The 13,615-nt window shown below is 29.4% G+C and overlaps 1 protein-coding gene across 1 annotated transcript in view; it reads right to left on the bottom strand.

The window, feature by feature from the left end:
- Srp72 (signal recognition particle 72) overlaps window positions 1–13,615 on the bottom strand; it is a 51,992-nt gene extending 38,377 nt beyond the window's left edge. Inside the window, exon 1 of the mRNA XM_067276938.1 lies at window positions 13,425–13,615. Coding sequence (XP_067133039.1) covers window positions 13,425–13,524 — 100 coding nt within the window. The 5' untranslated portion in view covers window positions 13,525–13,615. The remainder of the gene's footprint in view (window positions 1–13,424) is intronic.

The following is a 13,615-nucleotide window of genomic DNA, read 5'->3' as shown; positions in this document are numbered from 1 at the left end:
GCCATTTTATTACTTCTAGTGAAAAATTTCATTCGAATCGGTTGAGTCATTACTTTGCAAGATTGTTTCAGCAATTTGTCAATTTAAGTCACTGCATTTCAATTTTTTGATGTGAATTTTGTACAAAATTAAAAAATCTACTAAAATGGCAAGATAATACTACAATTATGGTATGCTCAAATTTATTATTGGAATCTTTTGCAAATTATGGTACAACTGATAATTATGTTACAGTTGGTAACATTGCAGATCATGAAATGTAAAAGAAATTTTTTCATACAGTAAAAGCATATTGCAAAAAAAGACTAGAAAAAAACTGCACAGAAATCAGAATAAACTAAATAAACTATAAACTGAATTAAAAAGTAGACTACATCTGGTTTGAAAAAGACTAAAATGGTAACACTGGCCTCTATTAACAAAAACACCCAAAGATTTTCCTTCCCTTTTACAGCTCCTCATCAGCATAAATCCTTTCCAGGAATTCATGCAGAGTCTACACAGGAAGTTAACAGGTGGTCCTTTCAAAAAAAGAATTTTAGACCCCCACCTGTGACCTATTTACATGTTTTGTTGGTTTCAATTTTGGTGGGGATGAAACATTTTGCTTTTAATATATCGCCACTTTGGAAGAACATCGGCACAACTCAAAATTACTAGTTTTGAGAAAATCCCATTCAAAGATTTAACCAAAGTTTAATTGATTATCACTCATCTCCATAAAATAACATCAGCAATATCTTTTATGTTGTTTAAAGTGCATTCTTAGAGGTAACTTTTCCATGGTTTTTTTTTCTTTTAATCTAAATAAATATAAGAAGAAATATAAATTAAAATACCCTAACAGTTTTGACTTGTGACACTTTTCTCCAAAAAAATCTTCAATTTGAACTAAACAACTTTGACTTGTGACACTTAAAAAAATAAATTTTAGCTTTTATATCTATGAAGGGCAATTAATTGAAACAATAATTAATTATAAGAAAATAATTTTATTTTATAAACACAACATACACAAACAAAATTATTTGAACAAAAACAATCAGTCTTGCAATTCTTTTGAATTTTTTATTCCCTTATATTATTATTACATAAAAAATCAGTACAGAGAACTTACCCTACAAGTTATTATAAAAATGAAAGTAATATTTTGGAACTACATTTTTATCAATTAACTGCAACAGTCTGCCCTTTTTAGCCTCTGTTAGCATTCCAGAAAGACTGTCAGGATTAAATCAAACATTTTTGATACTAGATTAACTTCTAGAGTATATTTTTCACTATGTTTATTTCGTTTGTGCAAACTAAAGAAATAATTTTTAACGATTTAATGACGATTACTATTATAAAAATTTTCGTTAGGCTTAACATCGACGAAAATTCAATGTGAAGCGACACTCAATGGATGTATTTACTTACTTTTTTATAGAGAACACTGGCGTAATCCAAAATGTGTCGTTTGTCTTCCAAAACAATTAACAAACAGATGGCACTTCTTGAAATGTGACACTGTCGAAGCAAAATCGACAAATTAACTGTTCAAATTTTGCCGAACTGCGGACAATGTGACACTGTTCCCCCAATGGCTAGAGTAGGTTTTCATAATTCAACACTGACATAACTGCTTCCTAGTGGCCGAATACGCAAGTTACTTTTATGACACCTTTACACATCAAAATTTACTGATTTTTCATTTTGATTATGACATCATCAAAAAATTGCACTTTTTTGAGTTGTGCCGGTGTTCTTCCAAAGTAGCGATATATACAGAATACAGATCTACAAGAAAAATATGAAAAATAATTCACTTTTATAACCACTTAAAATGTGGTTTTTGGACAAATAAACTGAAATGTTGTGTCCTTCGAATCTGATGTTCACCTGAGTTCAAGAATCCAGAATACAATTTTATTCTGGATTGTTACTGTGATTGATGTCAGAGAGTCCCAAATATTGGTATAAACTCTGTCACAGATTGTATCTTTAGAAAAGAGTGATCAGCAAGAATTTCAATCTGAAATGAAATTAAATAAAATATCTGAGAATAAAATTCTCAGATATTTTATTTAATTGATAATTCTTGAATTTGGGGAATGTCGAATTCAAAGGACATAAAACTTCAGTTTATTTGTCCAAAAAAGCCCCCTTTAAGTGGTTATAAAAGTGAACAATTATATCCGACAAATATTGCTAGTTTTAGCTTTGTATTAAAGAAGAATGTTTATAAATTGATGATAAAACTTTTATTTACTATTTAATCGAGACAATTCAGAAAAAGTTTTTAAATTTTCTGTGCAGGAAATGAGTGAATATTTTGTTTTAATTCAAGCCAATATAAGATTCATTAAATAATGTCAAAAAGTGTTTTAAAATAAAACAGATTTTTCTTTTTCAATCTCTTGTTTCTGTTTTCATACAAATTGAAACCAGAGTTCTGTAACCAAGACTGACTCATCATTACTATAAGTTGGCAGGACAGTCCTGATTTTTAATAATTTGTTCCGCATCCCACGGCGTTTTAAAAAAGTCTTGACTTTTTGGAAGGATTAAATTTTTGTCAATTATGTGTCATAATCTTGCATCTAATATTTAAGATTTGGTAAAGATCGTTTCGTATTGTGGTGTACACCATATTAGATATAGAGCTAGTGGAAGGAACGGCGAAACTAGATTGAGGCGCCTCTAGTGGCGACGCCAAGTAGCAGAATCAGGGCTACAAAGGCAGCACCAGTGTTGTTTCACCTAGTACTTTTGTACTAATCTAATACCTTTTTACTTGTTCCAGTACCAAGATACCCAACACCATTTTCCTAGTACTATTTATGAAATCCTAATATCTTTCCTTTCAATTTAGTACCTTTCAAAACATTCATTTTAATTCTATATTTCTATATTTTTTCTACTTTGGCAGTAAATAGATGTTTTTATTGCTTCCTCATTCAAGTGCAGCAGTTGAACGTATTTTTTTGCAATTAAATTTAATAAAAATTAAACTACAAAATCGAGTTCTTAAAAGCAACAATGATAAAATGTTACACTTGGAAACCATCATCTGCTTCAACCATACAAAAACATTCTAGTGAGGAAGATTCTGATGATGACGATCTTACCAGTGATTTTTCAATGTGATAATTTTAAAGTTCAGTACTTCATGTTCATTACTTTTGTTTCATCATTTTGTTCATTTGATTGTTGTTGAGGAATAATAGCATTCTTGCAACATATGAATTTATCCTGTATGAATTTTGTATGTTACATGTAAAACTATTTATATTTTAATAAATAGAAATTTGATAAATTCTAAATTTATATATTATTTATAAGTATATATTTAATAATATATAATATATACATACATTCTGCAGTTTAAGGTCAAAGTAATGCCTGCATTAGTCAATACAGTCACTTCTCGACTTACGACGGGGTTCGGTTCCGCAACTTCGGACGTAAGTCGAAATGGTCGTAAGTCAAGAAGTGACTGTACTTCAACAAAACAGTTAGCCATCTTACACAAGCACACGTGAAGGGTAACTAACTACACAACAAAACTAAAGATGACGCAATTAATCGCCAAAAGCGTGCAAGATATATATGTATATGATATATATTCTATGAAACCTATAAAAAAATTGATACATTTAAAAAATTTTTTAATGAAATTTTTCGTCATAAGTGCGAATGGTCGTAACTCGAGAAGTGACTGTAGATCATTGGGACTGAGCAGTATTAATATTCTTATATTTATTATACTCTTAATTTTGTACAATTTAAAGGGTAGTGTGGAAGAAGTAAACTATATATCTATTTCATGGTAAATAATGAAATTTGTAACTAACCATATATATAAAGGAACTTCAATAAGGACCATAGCAATAGCTAATAGTATTGTATTAGTAGGGAAATTCTTATCCTCATTTCCTCAAAATATTAATTTTGCTTCTTACTCCTTTCTTCCACAGATCTCGTAAATTCAAATATCACATCATATGCCAATTAATATCTGTCAGATTAACAAAATAACATAAAAAAAGAAAATTACTAAACTTTACATTAGAGAACTAAATTTAAAATAGAGCCAACTAAGGTTAACAGGAGATTGGAGATTGGTTAGAATGCAACACATCATTATGTAATTAACCTCAGGAATTAAATTGCAGTCAGCCATTTCTCTTTCGTCCCAGGGTAGGCCTATTATTCATGCGGGAACGAATAAAACTTTGTACTTGGCAGCTCAGTAATATAGGTAACACTACAACCGACCACACAACAGTTATTTTTTGAAGTTTTGTTGGCAGAAAGCTGTTTTTCATTATCACAGGCAGAAAACAAGCACCGCATCTCAGTACGTATCTAACCCAAAGACGCTCATGTTTTCCCGAAAAAGTTTCCTTTGCCTGCGTACAGGTGGCGCTCAAAGCAGTTCCACTAGCTCTATATATTTTGTTCTAATTTTTGCATATTTTCCTTTCTTTTGTCTATTGTTTGTCCCTTGTAGAAATTTCCTTTCTAACCCTTCCTACTTGGGTGGTGGTGACTAATCCCTTTAGAACAAAAGAGAGGAATGTGACTGAGAGCTGTGTCTGTGAACAACAGGCATTCTTTGCTGGGACATTACAATGATATTGAACATTTTCATTGGGTCATGTTAAAACAAGAACTTAATTGGGAAGATGTGCAAAAATCATTCGATCACATTAGTCAACATTTTCAGATAGCAATATTTCCAAAAATGATCTTTTTAATAAAGTATCAATATTAAAAAAATATATTGATAAGGAAAAGGTTAAATCTTGGGCATCAGCAAAAATCTCAACAGAGAACAAATGGTAAAGTGTGGACATCTGACAAATCACAATTAAGTGTTGAGACTATAAAAGCAATATGATGTGTAAAATATAAGTTAACAAATTCTTGTGAAAAATTTTATGACATTTTAAACAATACAGCAATTTATTAAAAAAATTTCACTCAAATGAGAAATATGTAAAAGAATAAAGAGTTTTTAAAAATTTATAATAGTATATATATTTACTATATTTGTAAATTTTACATATGTTGAAATTTTAAAAAATACAATACAATTTATGCATTTTTTTATGATAAAATTTTGTTGCTCTAGAACAATTTTTTTTTAACAAGACAACCCCTTCCCTCCCTGTGAATTTTGTCCCGCTTTACCAATGTTAAAATCTGGTCACCTTACATTACTAAGAGTGCATAATTGTGTAATTGTGTAAGTTGACAGCAATATAACAGTGACTGAAGAGATCAGACATAAAGTAAACATTTCAATTTCACTTTTAAAACAAAATTTCTGCATTTTGAAAACTTTTCCCAATTAATGTCTACAAACTTAGCCAAGATGCTATTTCATTTTTTGTGGCTATTGCCATGTTATTATTTTTCTACCCTAAATATCCCCAGAACTGCTTTAGTTTTCTCCAAACCTCATTCACACAGTCAGAAATATTTTGCATCTCTATTTTAGCAATATTTTAAATGTCAAAAAATCATTTATGATAGGAATTTAAGTGAAAACTAAATGTTGGACATTTCTTGCCATAGATGGTGCTTGATAAGATTACATAATTTGTGTAGTTGTTACTAGAGCTTATACTAAGAACATTTTTATTTTTTTATTCTTATTTTAACAAATTTACAAATGCTTTCAGTTTCCTACAGCACCATCTCTGGCATATGGCAAGAAATGGTACTGAAATTTTTATTACACCTAAAAATATTCTGCTTCTTTCTAAGCATTTCTATAAATAATTTGTAAGTTATTAATTTTTTAAAATTTCTGTGACTTTTGAATCATTCTATATATACACACACACACACAGTTTTTTAAATGAAATTGTGGGCGAACAATAAATAAAACACATAAGATATACTATAATGTAAGAATTTAAATAAAGAAAAAATAATGCCAGATGCCGTCAACTTCAATGATTCAATGAAAGTTGAACTTTTACTGTCTACTGAAGAAGAGTTTGGCTATAAAGCTTAATTTGATTACTTCTACTGTACATTAGTATTTAAAGTAAGCTTTAAAAATTTCTAAACTTGGAAAATAGATGTAGCATGAGTTAATTCAAATGAATCTGTCACACAAAAGTTTGTTCATCTTTGCAAATATAAACATCCAATAGTCTGATTTTTCAATTAAGGTCAAATAGGTTAAATAATCTGCCAGATTATATTGGGCTATTTATGGCTACTATTTAATTAAAATTTAATAATTAAATATTAGCCATATTATAGCCAGATATAATCCAGTAGATTGTTTTGCCTTACTCATCTTTAATGCATAACAAAAAGAAACTTTTTTGGACCAAATAATCACAGTCAACGAAAGATAAACTGCTTATAACATTAAGCAAAAGTAACAATAGAATGACTGAAATATCCTGCAAAATCTTTTCCAAGCAAGTTTGTAAAAAAAAAAAAAAAAAAAATTAGTACTATGCAGTTGATAGGATATGGAAGATGATGTTTACTTTGAACAATAAAACCAGAAACAAATAATTAACAGAAATATACAGTCAACAATTAGACCACCTACATGCTGTATTATCAGAAAACATACATATTTCACCAACAGAAAAAGTGTAATCTTGCAACATGACAATGGGTACATTCCAGTATACATCAGTGTCAACCACAACAAATGCACTGGTGAATGGTTTAATATGCTTTTATTAAAACATCTGACAACCTAACAAGATGAGTCCAGGTCACACTATGCGATTTCCAGCCGCGCGAGCAACTGCAACTGTGACGGCTGCTCTCGTTAACTAGTAATCCCCCCTCGAAAACAGGCACAACTGCAACTAGAAACAAAAAGTTTGTTCTACTCGTGCCGATTGCAAACGCGCATCCAATCAGCAAATGCCTTTGTGCCACGTCATACTTTGTGTTGTATATTTGTCAACATATCTTGATTATATCAAATATAGGCTAGCATTTAAATGTACCGAAACTGAGTTAATACAAATGTTATAAATCAAATCTATTTTATAAAATCAAATCTAAATTTATAAAAGTTATTGTTAGATTTATTTTAAAAAGTTTGATTACTTTTAATAGTATACAATTGAATAAAATAAATGCTTATATTAAAGAAAAAATATATTGATTATAAATGAATTAAATCATTCAAGCTTTCCTCTAAACAACACTTATCCTCAAATATTCACTTTTATAAGATTGATAAATAGCATCCAAAACTTCTGGGATAATGAGATATTGAATTATGGGCCACTCTAAATTGATATGCCAAACTACGAAATGTTTCACCTAAATTATATATAAGTATTCGTATTCATATGGATCATATGGATTCATATCCCCTATAACCTTCGGCATCCAAAAGCCTTAATTCATTCATCAGCTGGTGAAAGCAAGATTGTTTAGCCAGTTGATTTTCATTTCGCCAAGTTTTAACCCAGCATGAACGTTTTCTCTTATTTTTCTCTTTGTATATTCTTGCTAGCTCTAACAAAATTATCGCCTTTTATCTTTTATTCATTCCAGAAAAGGAACTGTTAATCTATATATATAAAAACGAATGTATGTCTGTCTGTGTGTGTGTGTGTGTGTCTGTGTGTCTGTCTGTCCTTCATGCATTACCACACCATTTATCCGATTGCCATGAAACTTCGGGAAGTTGTTTAATACACTCCCGCAAAGGTTTGTGGCATATGTGAAGACCACCATTTCCCCCCTTTCAAAAATATATTTATATATGGATTAAGCCTTTCATGTCCAACAGATGGCGCTAACTTCCGACGACTTAACTTTGCTTTTCTGTGAGGCATTATGCTTTTCTGTGAGAATGGACTAAAGCAGATCATTTTCTATCTATCTATATAAATAAAATATAACGTTTGTTTGTTCCTACCGATTCCTTTGAAATTTTGACACCACGTTGCATTCGAATACGCACGTGTTTTTATATAATATACATGTCGAAATTCCCCCCACTGGGGGGAGAGGGACAGGATTAAGGCTTACTGTGAAGAACTCGGCTTCTATTTATATTATTTTGCTGCGGGTTTTTTGCGTTTTTAATTGCGTTTTAATAGGTTACGTCAACAGAATATACACTAAAAAGGGATTTTTCGATATTCCCTTGCGGGGGAGAGGAACAAGATTAAGGCTTACCGTGAAAAACTTGGCTTCTATTATACTATTTTAGATGCGGTTTTTTGCGTTTTTAATTGCGTTTTAATAGGTTACGTCAACAGAATATACACTAAAAAGGGATTTTTCGATATTCCCTTGCGGGGGAGAGGGACAGGATTAAGGCTTACCGTGAAAAACTTGGCTTCTATTATACTATTTTAGATGCGTGTTTGATTGCATTTTAATAGGGTACGTCAACAGAATATACACTAAAAAGGGATTTTTCGATATTCCCTTGCGGGGGAGAGGAACAGGATTAAGGCTTACCGTGAAAAACTTGGCTTCTATTATACTATTTTAGATGCGGTTTTTTGCGTTTTTAATTGCGTTTTAATAGGTTACGTCAACAGAATATACACTAAAAAGGGATTTTTCGATATTTCCTTGCGGGGGAGAGGGACAGGATTAAGGCTTACTGTGAAGAACTCGACTTTTATTATACTATTTTAGATGCGTGTTTGATTGCGTTTTAATAGGGTACGTCAAGAGAATGTACACTAAGAAGGGATTTTTTGAAATTCCCCCCACGGGGGAGGCATTATACATTTATAATAGATACATTTTGAGCCACAGCAACGCGTGGCCGGGTCTGCTAGTAATAGTAATAAAAAAAAAAGCTAAAATTCCATAAATAATCTGAAGTGAAACGTAAAATGTCGGTAAACTCATGAAAGAAGTCAAAAACAAGCTACTGTAATTTTATTGGTTTATTATACGGTCACGTGTTTCTGAGTTGCAACGCCAGCGAAAATGTGTGACCACGAGAAGATGCACGCGACTCGTGCATGTTGCAGTCGCAGTCGCCTGTGCAGCTGGAAATCTCATGGTGTGACCAGGGCTATAGCCGAAGTAAGCAGTGTTACATTGACATTAGAGGATTTATTTTGTCAAAATAAATTTGGGTTAATAGAAATTAGTAGTAAAAATGGTGTTAATAATATAACCATGGAGGTGGTCATATTGCATTATCAGACTTCACCATATCCATAGCCAATGAGTAAGATGTGCATCAGTTGCTGCATCAATAAACTCATTGGTAAATATCAGAACACATTTTTGTACATTGCAAATTTACTGATATGCTACTGGAATATAACCAATGCTAGACTACATATTACAAAAGCAAGTGTTGACAAAATTAATATTAAACAGCAAGGTTTTGAAACATCCATCCTATTCTCCTGATCTGACTCCATCAAATTCTCACCTTTTCCAAAGCCCCTAAAATTACTCCAAATTTGAAAACATAGATGATCTCAGAAATAAAGTTGAAACATTCATCATATCATAATAAATTATGGAGAATACAAAACTGATTAAACATAAAAAATTATGATATTTTTTTCTCTTCATTCAAAATTACTTTAAGAAAAAAATTACTTATAGGATAATCTGATATTTAATAGAATTGGATTTAATAGAAGAATTTTGAGACATTTTTCACTACATTTTTCATCAGTAAACATTGTAACAAAATTTCATAATCCTATAGGAACTTTCTCTATCAAAAATTAAAAAAGTAATGAAGTCTGTTGTATAACATTTACATAAAATAAATTAAATTAAAAACTTGAATTAAATATATTTCAACAATTTACTTAGCAGAAATAAATCATATTTCATCTGACACCACTTTAAAATTTACTCACATATAAGTCATAATACTCTAAATAAAATAAACAAAATTTTTCTTTATTGGAATGTGTGTCCTATGTTTTCATACATTTATTAACCAATACAATGTGACACATACATAAATTTTGTGATTATATTTGCTATGAAACAGTAATTATTAAAAAATAATGATAGTTTAACAAATATATTTCCTTATATTGATATTAAATATTCCTCTCCATACTTTCAACTTAGGCTGTGAAAACATGTTTAAATACATTTAACTAAAAATATTATAAAAATTAAGGAAATTAACAGTATTGACTGCTAATGATGCAAAACTTATGATACAAATTGTTTAAATAATAATATAATCGGAATATATTATTATTTATAAATAAAAAAAACAAAATCAAAATTAATTTTATATCCATTTAAACAAATCACTCTAAACTAGATTTTTGAAACAGGAAGAGCTGGTATTCAAGGACACAGAACAAATTTTGTATCACAGAAAAATTATCCTGACCTAAAAATACTAAAGCAATTTAAAAAAAAAAAAGTGTTTTTATATTAATTTATATATTTTAATTATAAAATTTTATACATAAATTACTGTTAAATTATCTTTTAATAACATATGCATTTAGTGTTACCACCCGGACAGTCCGGGAACTGACTCACTGTCCAGATGAACTATTACTTTTGTCTGGGAATTTCGTAGAAATTGTGAAATTGCGATGAAACAAAGTTCTTGTAAATTTACACTATTTTAACAGTGAAAGACCTCACACTGACTGAAACTCATCTGCCATTCCATCTGTTTACACCAACGTGTGGCGCACAACATACCTGTCGACCTTTTTTCACTTTTTTCTTTTGCTTGTATGCCCTACACGTCTTCTATAGAGCTGAGTTGTCTGTTCTTTCTTTCCTAATTTAAGTTACTTATGTTACTCTTATGTAAGTCTCTAGTCCCTAACTGTAACTGATTTAGAACTGGCATGCACGTTATTCTCCGCATTGTAAAATGACATTGCAGATGAGTCAGGAACTTCTGTTTGAACAAACCTGATTTGCCATCTGGGTCAGCGAGTTTGAAAAGGTGGCAACACTATATGCAATTATATAGATTAAACTATCATTCATTTTATTGATTTTTTTTCTTACTTCTTTTGAGAACATACTACTTTCTAAAACACTATATTAAACTGAAAATGTTGTCATTATCATCATTGTAAATTGTTTTTGTTTGTATACCTATATTACATAGTGAACTCACCAAAAATCAAATATTTAAAATATTTGAAAAATATATAGAATCAATTTAAACAAAAACAAAAATATATATACATATTTTATCTGTTTAAGTTGATTTTTCTGTAAAATATTTTTGAATTAAATAAATAATCTGAAACAATGCCAAATCTAATTTTTCTAAAATCTTCATTTTAAAAGATTACAGATTTTATAACATTTTCAAGTTTAAATTTCTGAACAATAAACTGTTAAATCTTAACATTACAAAATTATTTTAAACTAATATAAAATAAGATAAAATTAACTCTATCCTTACAATATCATATTTCAAATAAAATAACAAAACATGTACAACAATTCAGAAATTTTATCTTTGCCTAAGAACAAAGGCACAAATATTAGGATTGAAGGCAATCTCTACATGAGAGAAAACTCAAACTTCAAATGAAAGTATGTCTTAATATAATATAATAGAATACAATACAATTGCAACTTTACATTATCTTAGCACTATTTCAAAATTACATAAGATATCTTAATACATAAATAAAATGATAAAAATAAAAAAATTTCTCTCTCTTATTATGTGGATAAAAACTAAAATAACCCATGTTCAACTAGGTTATAAAACATATATATATATATATATATATATATTAACTGATTATCCGATTATATTATTATTACTAACTCACGAAATCAAGGTTGCAGTGTGTTATATTTACGGATTATCTATACTTTTTACTACAATTATAATAATAAAATAAATGATTTCAAGACAATCTTGAACTGAAGTCTTTTATTTTAATTATATAATTCCTGTATAATATAACTGAGTTAAATTTCTTTAAGAAAACAGTTCTCTCCTCTTATAGTATACGCTACTTTTTGTTATTTCATTTAATTTTAGATCATATAAATCCAAATTATTTTCAGGCTAAAATTAAACTTAAGTTTTAATTAATTAAATTATGAAATTTAGTATAAAGGTAAGCATCTTTTATTAAAAATGAAATTTTAATATGAAAATAATTTGCTCGTAGATATATTTGATTGTTAAAATCAAGGTATGGTTTATTTTAAGTTCACTTAATTTTAACTTACTTATATTTATTATTAAAATGTTTTCTTCATTGTAATTTATCTGCATAAAATAACTTGAAAACTGACGTATTAATGGCAACATTAACCATTTGATGATTAACTCTCTCCAAATTTTAATAATTTCTACGGGTCTCGATTTGCACAAATTATTATTAATGTATGCATGCTCCAGGAAAACAATTTTTGTGTATTTAACAATCATACTACAGATATAAACAGATTCTTGATTATATAAATATAAATAATTTTACATCATTTTATTTGTGTTTTATATTTTTATGCATTTGTTTTAATTCATAATTATAACGGTTAATGTTATCCTTGGTGCCAAGATGGCGGCTCATCTCTGATTCCAGCAAGGAAACAGTGGGACGCACGTTCTAACCTATTGTAATAAATTACCATAATTATTAGAATAGGTTAGGTTAGGTTAGAATGTGCGTCCCACTATTTCCTTGCTGGAATCAGAGACGAACCAGCATCTTGGCACCAAGGGTAAGATTAACCGAAATGTTTAAATAATGTGTTCTGATGATTAACTAATTTTTTTCCTATTGCTCTGAGTTTAAGTAAATTTTTTATTTTGTTTCTAGTGCTCTCCATAAACAAAAACTGGCTAAAGAATATAAAATTATCTCTATTAGCATGTAAAAACACAAACAGATAATGAAAATCTTCTTTACTTGCCATGTCCAATCATTTTCATTATCTGTTTGTGTGCTTTTACGTGTTAATACTGTATTTCCGCCAGCCCTATTTTACAAATAAAATTATCTCATTTATAAAACTTTACTACATAAATTCCCAATCTGTCTTATATATTTTTCAAAGTTCACCAGGAACCAAATTTATTAAAACAATTCTAACCTAAATCTCCCATTTCAGTGTATACATGTAAGCACTTAACATTGAAAGATTGGATTGTATCCAAGATCATTGAAATCTGTAATATTTGTGTTAATATCTATGTCAATATCAGACAAACAGTCACAATAAATTTAGGTTAACATACTGATCAAAAGTATCCTACATTAAGAAAGAAAATGCATTTTTAAATCAGATCAATATTAATTATCTATGCTTCATAATGTAATTACTTCACAAAACTATAGTATTTTCTTAATAAAGGATTATCCAAAATCAAAATGTTCTCAGAAAATTTGCATGTGAAACTTTTTTTTTTCTTTTTAAATATGAAATCAGGTGTTTCATCTTATAAAATCACATGTAGAAATTACTCTTAATTAATTTTTGCTTACTTTTGTTTACAGTTTTCAAAGCTCGATCGTATTCGCCGTTTTGTCCCGATCGATTTAATTCGGAAAACAACGATGCTAAATTGCTAGGTGCTTGACTCATTTTTGCAAACAGCTGTATGATTCTTATTCCATCTTGTGCTTGACCACCACGTTTACTACAGCATAAATCTCTGACGTTTACATTCAGAATT

Source organism: Centruroides vittatus, unplaced genomic scaffold (genome assembly GCF_030686945.1).
Source record: "Centruroides vittatus isolate TY-2023 unplaced genomic scaffold, ASM3068694v2 contig_717, whole genome shotgun sequence".
Taxonomy (NCBI): domain Eukaryota; kingdom Metazoa; phylum Arthropoda; class Arachnida; order Scorpiones; family Buthidae; genus Centruroides; species Centruroides vittatus.
The sequence above is the reverse complement of the archived record's forward strand: the minus strand, read 5'-3'. Positions and strand labels throughout refer to the sequence as shown.